This window comes from Rhinolophus ferrumequinum, chromosome 18, assembly GCF_004115265.2.
Source record: "Rhinolophus ferrumequinum isolate MPI-CBG mRhiFer1 chromosome 18, mRhiFer1_v1.p, whole genome shotgun sequence".
In the NCBI taxonomy this organism is placed as follows: Eukaryota; Metazoa; Chordata; class Mammalia; order Chiroptera; family Rhinolophidae; genus Rhinolophus; species Rhinolophus ferrumequinum.
In genome coordinates, this window is record NC_046301.1 from 62,388,749 (window position 1) to 62,399,467 (window position 10,719).

Sequence of the window (10,719 nt, forward strand, 5' to 3'; positions counted from 1 at the left end):
TGGGGGGGGACTGGGCGCCGACGACCCCTACCAGGTCAGAGACCCCCTCCACCTCCTCCGTACCGCGGGGCCCCCGGCCGCCTAGCACACCCACCCCTCACCCGGCTCTTTCCTGCGCGCAGCGGGCGGGCGGGGCGGGGGCAGAGTCCGCCCCCGAGTCCGCCCCCTCCCCTGGCCGCCCCGCCTGCCCGCCGCTGCCCCGCCCTGCCCTGCCTCCTCTTCCCCTTCCCTGCCCAGGAGGGCCAGGCTTCGCGGCCCTGTGACCCCGCGGCCAGGCAGGGACGCGACGGGACGCGCTGGGACGGGCGTCGGGGATCGAGGGAGCTGCCCGGGGCGGGGGCGGCATGGAGCGGAGGTGGGTCTTCGTGCTGCTCGACGTGCTGTGCGTGCTGGTTGGTAAGAGCCGCGGGGACTTGGGTGTGGGGGGACTCCTTCCCAGGCCGTGCTCTCCCCGGCCCCGTTTGTAGGGCGCTGGGATGGTGGCCTGCATCTCCTCCACCTGTCGGGGGTCCCCTCGAAGTGGGGGAACTCGGGGAAGGACATTCGGCGCCCTCCCAGCCTCAGTTTCCTCCACCTGCGACGGGTTCAAGAGTGGGTCGCGAACGGCGCCGGGGTTGGCAACCCCGCCCATGGTAGCAGGAAGTCGCCGCCGGGGCCGCACGCGTCCCCCGCCCACCGCGCGGGCCCGGGCGGTGAATCACGCGGGCCGGGCCCCGCCGGGCGGGCTGGGTAGGGGTGCGGCCGCGGGTCCCCGCCGGGACAACCTCCGCGCCTCAGGCCCCGGACGCACTGCGCGTCGGTGGGATTCGAACCCTCGCGGTCCCGGGAGACACGTAGAGAGAGCTGGGCCCCAGGCTGCGGGTTAGCGGGGCCTCCCGGCGGCGCGACCGAACCTGTTGGGCAGCTTTGCGGGCCAGGCTGGGGGAGGGGGACAGCCCAAGGCCCCCTCCTCGGCCCTCCCCCTGGGTTCTGGGAACAAAGGCTGAGTGTTTGCACTGGGGATGTGAGGACAATGGCCCCGGAATTCTTCCCCCGGCGACCGGTGGTGGGGGGAGGGGCACTTCGGGCCAATATCCTTCCCCATTTGGTTCTTGCTGCTGTGACGGGGACCGAGGGGCCGACGGGGACCGAGGGGCCGACGGGGACCGACGGGGACTGAGGGGACTGAGGGATGGGGGGGTCAGTCTTGATGGACGGCAGAGACCAGGTGCTCTTTCTGTGTCCCAGGTGAGACCTCTTTTGGGGTGGGTCAGGTGGCAGCAGGAAGAAATCCCCTAGGTACCTATATCCTGAGCACCTATGTTATTTATTTAATATTTGTGAGGCACTTACTGTGTGCCAGCAACTAAGTAATATGCAAATAATTAAACCTTTTTCTCCTGTCGACTGAACCGTAACATCGGCTAGGTAGTCCGTCACCAAAAGGGTTTATTCTGGAAAAGGAAAAAGTACTGCAGCAGCATGAGTACCTGCAGACCTGAGGAGCCCCGTGCTCATTCTGCCCTATGTCAAGATGGTGGATATGTGTATGTGTATGTATATATATGTATCAGGGAGACAAGAAGTTAGAGCCGTAGAGTTTTATGAAAAGTGTGTTAGAAAAGTGGACCTAGAGTTCAAGGAGCCCAGCTCTGTCCACACACCTCCCAGCCTGACTAGTTTCCTTAAAGGCCCAGTTGATGTTTGTCATTCCCGCCTTTTGATCAAGATCTTTCTCCAAAAGTATTGTTGATCAACGGTCAGTTCTTCTATCTTCAGCCTTTTATGTCCCTCGATGTCGGGAAGGACTTCTGGGTGTCATCTCTCACATCAGAAGGAAAGTGCGTGGATGGGGAACAGCTCATGTCCAGGGTTAACAGACAACAGGTGCAGAGCTTAATAACAATAAGAATTTAAAACAGGATTAGAACAATGTAACCTACTCTATATGACAGGTTTATCCCAGGAGTTCAAGCCTGGGATAAACAAAGACCATTATTATCTTCGACAGTTCAAAGTTCTTGATGACAGATTCAACAACCAGAAATGTTCCCCCCTTCCACAAATGTTCCCCCCTTCAGAAATGTGTATAATGGCAAGTTCCTTCCAAGGGAAAGAGAAAGATGAAATAAGAATCAGTAGTAAGAAGAGTTGTGCAGACCTGATTCAGTCATGTGACAATTTATTTCCTTCAGAGGTCACCTGCTTTAATTTTTGACAGATGTAGTTTCAGATTATCAGACAGTGTGCAGTTCCAGTCAGGGTTTGGTGCCTTCTTTAGGTGACAAGTATATCCAAGAGTTACTCCCTGCATTTTAGCAGCACAGGGGTTAGTCAAGGGTACCTGGTAAAGGCCCTTCCAGTGAGGCTGGAGGGAATCCTTTTTGGGGTGTCTTTCCAGTAAACAAAATCTCCAGGTTGCAGTGTGTATTGTGAGTTTTTCATTTCCCTGGAGTGCACTGTGAAAATGTTGTTCCACCAAAGCATGATTATTGTCAATAGAAGCAATTAAGCCTGTACAATATTGAAGTATGTCTCCTTTTACCCACTGTGAATCAAGAGGAGCAGGAACCATGCATGGGGCGTTCTGTAATTATCTCAAAAGGTGAAAGCTTGAGTCCAAAAGGGGTAGACCTGAGGTCTAAAAGGACTAACGGCAAGGCTTTTGGCCAAAGTATTTGAAGTTTCTACAAATTTTTCCAACTGGGTCTAATTCAACCAATGCTGAAAATTGAGGAGGGTAAAAAGCACAGTGAAAATGTTGTAGAACTGGCCAAATAGCACAGACTTGCTTTAGCACCTGACCAATGAAATGGGGTCCTTGAGTTCGAGAGGAGTTCCACAAGTAGAAACTATTTGCTTCAACAGGACTTTAGCCACTGTAGCTGTGTCGGTTTGCCTACGAGGGAAAGCTTCAGTCCAGTGAGAATGCATACACATCATGACATATTTGTATACATTTGAATACATACACATCAAAACGTATTTGTAACCATGAGATGGGGGAACTTTATGAAATGTATTTGCCAGAACTCAAAAGGCCCATTCAGCAATTTAAATTGTCCAGGGGCAGTGTGAACAGGCTTTCCTGGGTTATACTTTCGACAGGTGGGACATGAAAGGTGGGCACTGTTTGCATCCTTGATAATATCTCCCCGCCATATTGGTCCATGAACGCTCCCATTTTGTCAGGGGACCAGTGGTTTAATGCATATAGTCAGGAGTGGGAATTTTAGAGTGTCTGGTAGCATTGGGTTATTTGGTCCAAACCAGAGCTTATTTCCTTACCAAACCAGCAATTGTTGGATTTCCAGTCTTTTTTGTCTTCTTCAGAAGCTGGTTGTTGGGCTTCTCTGGCCAGTTTTTCTAAGTTACCAACTCGAGAAGCTTCTCTTTGGACTATGACAGAGATGTGACAGCGGCTGATGCCTTAAAGGGCAGCCTTCTTAGCAGAAATATCTGCAAGGTGATTTCCTTTAGCTTCCAGGGGTCAAGTTTAGAATGTCCTGGAATCTTAATAACAGCTAAAGCATCAGGGAAAACCACAGTGTCCAATATCCCATCCCTGAACATGGGGATCATTAGTAATTTGATCTCCATTGGAGGGAAGGAAACCACAGTGTTCCATACATGAAAAGTTTCCATATATGAAGTCATGAACTACTCCAAAGGCAGATCTCCTGTCAGTATAAATGCTGATAGTTTTCCCCGTGGCTAAAATGCAAGCTACAGGGAGGGCATATCATTCAGCCTGCTGTGCTGAAGTGGCCAGAGGCAAAGGTGCTGCCTCGATGACTTCAGACGGAGTTACAACCCAATAACCAGCTCATTACTTACCATTTCCATTTTGTTAAGTATGGACCGACCATCTGTAAACTAAGAAAGATCAGCTTTACCTAGAAGAGTCTCTCACGAGGAGTCAGAACGTGATCTGTGAGTGTCAGACAGTCATGAGGGGCTTCCTCAGTCTAAGAACAGAGAAAAGTAGCTGGATTAAGGTTATTACAACATGAAAGGGTTATATGAAAAGTGGTTAACAGATGGATTTCATAGGAAGTTAGGGGACTGAAAGATGCTGGGTGTGATGAGAAAACAGGAAAGCTTGTAATATATGAGTCACAACCATGGTTAGATGGGATCCCACGACAACCTTCTCTGTGGCTTTAACCAAAAGGGCAGTAGCCACAATGGTTCTAAGGCAAAGGGGGGAGGGGTATCCCCGAGCCACAGGGTCCAGTTGTTGCCTCTGGTGTGCGGGGGGTCTATGTTGATCCCATGTTTTTGAATGAGCACCCCAAGGGCATGTCCTTCCTTTTCATTCACAAAAAGGACAAAGGGAATCTGATCGTTAGGATGCCCAAGAGAAGGTGAGTTTATTAAACTCTCCTTTAAGGCTTTAAATGCTGTCATCCTGTTCTTCCCATGAAATTGGGTCAGGACTGTCATTCTTTAGTAGGACATACAGAGGTTTTGCCATAAGAGAGAGATTTGAGGTCCAATTCTGGCAATAGCTGACTAGCCCAAGAAAACCTTGCAACCAGTGCTTAGTTTCCTTAAAGTCCCAGTTCATTTTTACCACTCCAAACAGCCTGTGAGGGACCTGCTGTTCTAATCCCTAGTTTTGGCTGAGAGGTCACATGGGAGGTGGCGCTGAGATGAGGTGGTGTGTTGCTGCTGTGTGCCCTCATCCCACTCCTCAGGCACGGTAGTACCACCAGACCCTTGCACTGGCTGTTCCCTCTGCCTGGCTCTCTTCCCCAGACCTCCCTGGAACTTCTCACCTCCTTCAAACCACCTTCTCTATGTGGCCTACTTGACAGCCCCTATTGAAAGCTGCAGCCACCTCCCGGACTCCAGCCATCATTTACTTATTCTGTATTTCCAACCCCTTGCAGCCCCGTGAGGAGAGTTCTGTTTTCTTCACTGAGTCTTTCTCCAGACTCAGCATCTAAGGTGCTCAATACCATCACTGAAGGGTATATGGGACCCTTGAATTTGTCCTTTTGGGGGAAGTTTCTCTGCTGTTCCCTCCTCTGGAATTCAGCCCCCAGAAGAACCACACCCTTTTGCACTTGTCATGTGCCCTGCCCCGGGCAAAGGGCACCCTCCCATAGAGCAGGGAGTTCTCTGCCCAAATGCCCTTGGCTCAGCAGGGCCCCAGTGCCCGGGCGACCTAGCTTTTCATGATTTGGTCATGACTCTGGCTCTTGAATGTATCTTTGGACAGAGCTCTGGGCCGGGTTGTCTTGGTCACTGTGTGGCCGGCTCAGGGACAAACGTAAATATAGGCATCTCAGCTCTGCCCCCGGTGTGTTCCTGATCTCTGGCTAGGCCTGGAACGAGGAGCAGGGAGCCCTCCCTTCTTTTAACAGGTGCTCATTGAACATCTGCCTGGGCTCCAGGGCACACGGCCCCCTACTTAGGTGCTCGCAGATGAGTGTTGGGGACTCAGTCAGGGGACTCATCAGTGATTGAGTGCATAATTACACCCAAGGACCAGGAGGTAAAAACGGAAATGTCCTTGTACCAGAGTGATAACGGGTGGGACATTCAGGAGGGTAGATGGAGCTGAGCCTGGAGGGAAGTTAGTCAAAAGATGTTTTGGGTAGAGAGTAGGGCATGGGGTGAGTGCTTTCTGGGTTTGTCCAAGGAGCAGAAAGGAGGTGGGAGGGAAGTGAGTGAGTGGAAGAGGCGGGGGAGGGAGGGGGAGGTTGGACCATATGCCTGAGGAGGACTTTGTTGTTCATCTGAGGATAATGGGGAACCCCAAGCGGGTTTTAATGGTGTCAGTGGTGTCCCACTTGCCACGAGGAAAGCTTCTTCTAGCTGTGTGGTTGGCATGGAGGTGAAGGAGCCAGAAGGGAGGCCGCGGTGGGTGGGCAGGCACCAGACAAAGGCTGGCCTGTGTGGCTCCGACTGGTGCTGGAGGAGAACCACGCGGCTAATCAGCTTCTTTCCCCCAACCCCAGCCTCTCTGCCTTTCGCCATCCTGACGCTCGTCAATGCCCCGTACAAGCGAGGGTTCTACTGTAGCGATGACTCCATCCGGTACCCCTACCGTCCAGACACCATCACCCATGGGCTCATGGCTGGTGTCACCATCACTGCCACCGTCATCCTTGTAAGGCGAGAGGGGCTTGGAGGGCGGGGGGTCAAGGTCTGCCTCCAGTGGTATTTGTGGGGAAGAGGGCCCCCCCTTTGGAGTTCCCCATTCCACAGCAGCCTCAGGGAAGCCAGGAACCCTAAACACCTTTCAGTGGGGAGGACTGAGCCCCTGAGCACGTGCAACTGGTGGAGACCACACAGTTGCTGTTGGGCCCCAGCGGGAGGCTCCTTAGTGGCTCCCTTTGCAGGTGTCGGTGGGGGAGGCCTACCTGGTGTACACGGCCCGTCTCTATTCCGGCTCCGACTTCAACAACTATGTGGCAGCCATCTACAAGGTGCTGGGGACCTTCCTGTTTGGGGCCGCGGTGAGCCAGTCCCTGACAGACCTGGGCAAGTACATGATCGGCCGTCTGCGACCCAACTTCCTGGCGGTGTGTGACCCCGACTGGAGCCGCATCAACTGCTCTGTCTATGTGCAGGAGGAGGTGTGCAGGGGGAGCCCTGCCAATGTGACCGAGTCCAGGTGGGTGCTGGACAGCAGTCCTCACTCGGGGCTCTGCTGGGGGCCAATCCACAGACACTGCCACTTCCAGGGGACAGTGCAGGCTGGGGAAGGGCCCTCAGCAGCTGGGTGTTGCAGGATGACTTGCCAGATGGAGCCAGGGTCGAGGCGCCTCCCTGGGCTGAGGACAGGCCAGGAGCAGACCGGCAGGTGCCCGTGGGCTTGAGTCCACCGGCGGGGAGGCAGGTGGGGCGGCATGTTGGGCTGAGCAGAACAATCGGTGTGGGGAGCGGTCCTAAATTTCAGGCCCCACCCTCATGCTTTTGGTCTGTCTTCTTAGCACCTCTACTGATAAACTTTTCATTTAATTGACTTCCTTATTTCCCTTTTTACAAAATTGAAATAAAATTTGCTAACTTAACCATTTAATATGTACAACTCATTGATTTTTAGTGAATTCACAGTGTTGTGCAACCATCTCCACCATCTTAACCCACCATATTTTCATCACACGAAACAGATTCCGTGTCTGTCAGCTGTCTCTCTCCCCAGCCCCTGCCAACCAAGAACCCACTTCCTGTCTGTGGATGTGCCTGTTCTGGACATTTCACATACATGGAATCACACACTGGGTGGTCTTGCTTGCCGGGCTTCTTCAGCATTTCAACGTTCACCCATATTGTAGCTTCTGTAATTTTTTCCTTCATGTACTCTGGGCCTCCATTGTTAGGTGTCTATATCTTTGTAGTTGTTATATATTCTTGAAGGATTGACCCTTTTATCACTATTTAATGTCCTTTCTCCCTCCTAACATTTATTGTCTTCATGTCTGTTTTGCCTGATACTGTGTTTCCCTGAAAATAAGACCTAGCCATACCATCAGCTCTAATGCGTCTTTTGGAGCAAAAATTTATATAAGACCGGTCTTATATTATAGTAAAATAAGACCGGGTCTCATTAATTTTTGCTCCAAAAGACGCATTAGAGCTAATTGTCCGGCAAGGTCTTATATTCGGGGAAACACGGTACTGGTATAGCTGCTCTGGATGTCTTTTGGTTTCTGTTTGTATGGAATATTTTTTCCATTCTTGTACTTTTAACCTATTAAAAGTACAGTGTCTTTGAATTTAAACTGAGTCTCTAATGCACATCAATTTTTAAAAAATCCACTCTCTAGCTTCTGCCTTTTAGAGAGTTTAATACATTTCATGCATTGTAATTACTAATAAGGAAGGACTTCTGTAACTTTGTTATTTGTTTTCTACATTTTATATATATTATACATATATAAATATAATATATATTATAAATATATTATTTATATTTACATATAAATATATAACTTATATAATATGTCAATACATGTATTTATATATAAATATATATTTTATATATATACATATATATATATGTTTTTGCTTTGTTTTTCATTTCCTTTATTGCTGCCTTTTCTGTTAAGTAGGTATTTACTATGCAAAGAGTTGATGGATATATATTGTGAAATAAGGCTAGTTAACATTGTCAGCATGTATGCAGTTGTTTATTTTTTAATCGTAGAGGAAAAAACAGGAATTATAAACCAAAAATATATCAGTACTGACATTTTATTTTGTAATTATCTTTACTGGTGCTTTTTTATGTGTTACTGAGTGGATTTTTTTTATGTGGATTTGAATTACTGTCTAGTATCCTTTACTTCTCCTCAGAAGACTCCCTTCATTGTTTCTTGTAGGGCCAGTGTACAAGCGTTGAACTCTCTGGGTCTTTGTTTATCTGTCAATGTCTTAATTTCTCCTTCAGTTTTAGAGGATAATTTTGCCAGACATAGAATTCTTGATTGACAGGTTTTTCTGTTTCAGTTCTTTGAATATGTAATCCAGTGCTTTCTGACTGGCATGGTTTCTGATAAGAAATCAGCTGCAAATCTTATTGTGTCCCTTGTACGCAATATGTCCCTTCTGTCTGATGCTCTCAAGAATCTCGCTGACTTTTGGTAGTTTGATTATAATGTGTCTCTGTGTGGATGTCTTTGAGTTTATCCTACTTGGAGTTCACTGAGCTTGGGCATGTAGATTAATGTTTTTCATCATATTTGGGGATTTTTCAGCCATTATTTTTTCAGGTATTCTGTCTGTCCCCTACTCTCTCTCTCTCCTCTCCTTTTGGGACTCCCATTATGTCTGACACCAGCCGTGTTTCCACATGAAATTCCCCTTCATACTGTGGGAAGTGCTGCAGGGGTGAGAGGGGTAGAAGGGGTGGGGGGGAAGCAGGACCAGGCATGTGAAGGCATGCTGCGTGAGTGGCCCGGTCGCTGCCCCGCGGCCCTCCTGATGTATACTGCCCGTCCTTTCTTAGATTATCTTTCTACTCCGGACACTCCTCCTTTGGGATGTACTGCATGATATTCTTGGCGGTGAGTCGGTTTTTCCATGACGTGCTTGATATGGAACTGTGGCCAACTTACCCCCTTCCCTGGGCCTCAGTTTTTGCATCTGTAAAATGTGGGTGGAGTTGCTGATGGGTGGGGCTAGGTCATTTGTTCACACAGTCGAGGCTCTTGGTCTCAGGGCTGCCATCTGTGCAGTGGGTGTGGGGTGAGCGCCACAGGCTCCTGGGCTAACGGCCGCCCTCTGGCCCCCAGCTCTATGTGCAGGCACGGCTCTGCTGGAAGTGGGCACGGCTGCTGCGGCCCACGGTGCAGTTCTTCCTGGTGGCCTTTGCCCTCTACGTGGGCTACACCCGCGTGTCTGACTACAAACACCACTGGAGTGACGTCCTTGTGGGCCTCCTGCAGGGGGCGCTGGTGGCCGTCCTCACTGTGAGCTTCTGGGCCCGCTTGCCCCCTTGCTCCCTTTTCCAGGTCCCTAGTCTTCTCCACCCCCATCTTAAACCCTAAGAGCCCACTGTTCCCTTCCCAGGTTCTGCTTTTCTCATTGTCCCCTACCCCCACCCCACCCCACATTACCCGTCCGTCCCCTCTTGGGTTCCACCACCTCTCGACCCTCCCCCACTCCCTTCCCAGGGTCCCATTCTTGCCCACTCCCGGATTCTGTCCCCACCCCTGCCAAGCCAACTTTTGCCTTCCTCTCATTTCCCAGGTTCGTTATATCTCCGACTTCTTTAAAACCCGGCCCCCGCAGCGTTGCCTGGAGGTGGAGGAGGTGGAACGGAAGCCCAGCCTGTCTCTGACGCTGACCTTGGGCGATGCTGAGCACAACCACTATGGGTACCCAGTGTCCAACTCCTGAGGCTGGAGCCTCTCAGGCAAGGGCCTGTCTGGGCCCTCAGGCTGTGGGTCAGCATGACCGTGGTGCTGGCAGGGCCCTCACCTGGGATGGTGACGAGGGCTCTGGGCAGGTTCCTGGTGCTCCGCTGGTTCCCGCGGGCGGGGGTCCACTAACCCTACCTCCTGGGCATTGGACCAGGGGTCTGGGGGTGCCCAGGACAGCCCTAGTGTTTGGAAGGGGAGCATTGTCCTCATAGCTCCCTCAGTGCCTACCCCTTTTGTTGATTAGGGAAGGGACCAAGAGATCTGGATAAATGCTTTTTTTGTAAAATGTAATGTATTTTTAGTAAAATAGGGCATTTGCTTGACAAATGTTATCAGAGCCTCTTCCTTGTGGCCATTCTGAGGACTGTTCTGCCACAGAGTGGGGGGGCAAGACCTTCCCTTGTCAGGTTGAGACCCTCAGCTGAGCTTAGGTATTTGAGCAGCTGGGGAAGTCCGCAAGACAAATGAAAGTAAGAGCCAAGCCTTTAATCAGCCATTTCTTCAAAGTACAGAATGGTGTTAAAAAACTTGCATCTGGGAGCTAAATGTGCCCAGCTGACAATGCAAGGAAATATACACATGTATTCCAACCTGTGTGTACACACTAATCTTAAGATTTTGGTGTGGAACTGCCTATTTCCACATTAATCTTAAGATGAATTTATTCCTTTGTCTCCAGCCTGAGCCATTATCACATGGATGCTATCACTTCCCCTTCTCTCTAACTTCTCACTCTAACCGTGAGCAGCCTGGCTCCCACTACTTGCCATGCACTTAATTCATTGCTGGATTCCAGATTCCAGAAAGAGTGGTTTCAGGACTGTGAGTTACTAAATCCAAGGGGAAAAACTTCATAAAA

The 10,719-nt window shown here is 50.4% G+C and overlaps 2 protein-coding genes across 6 annotated transcripts in view; both read left to right on the top strand.

The window, feature by feature from the left end:
* Positions 1-6,065, top strand: part of MIER2 (MIER family member 2) — a 33,519-nt gene extending 27,454 nt beyond the window's left edge. For 3 of the 5 annotated variants that reach the window (XM_033133853.1, XM_033133855.1, XM_033133850.1), the window contains one exon: positions 5,949-6,065. The gene's annotated coding sequence lies outside the window, so the exon portion shown is untranslated. Of the gene's footprint in view, positions 1-1,758; positions 1,867-3,312; positions 3,425-5,351; positions 5,474-5,948 lie in introns of those variants that run through there. The other 2 variants (XM_033133851.1, XM_033133852.1) reach the window with 2 other exon arrangements.
* Positions 240-10,151, top strand: PLPP2 (phospholipid phosphatase 2). The gene is made up of 6 exons (XM_033133856.1): positions 240-396; positions 5,949-6,100; positions 6,333-6,607; positions 8,945-9,002; positions 9,231-9,407; positions 9,688-10,151. The coding sequence occupies exons 1-6, from the start codon at positions 345-347 to the stop codon at positions 9,835-9,837; spliced, it is 864 nt and encodes a 287-aa protein (XP_032989747.1). The 5' UTR covers positions 240-344; the 3' UTR covers positions 9,838-10,151.
* The last annotated feature ends 568 nt before the right edge of the window (positions 10,152-10,719 follow it).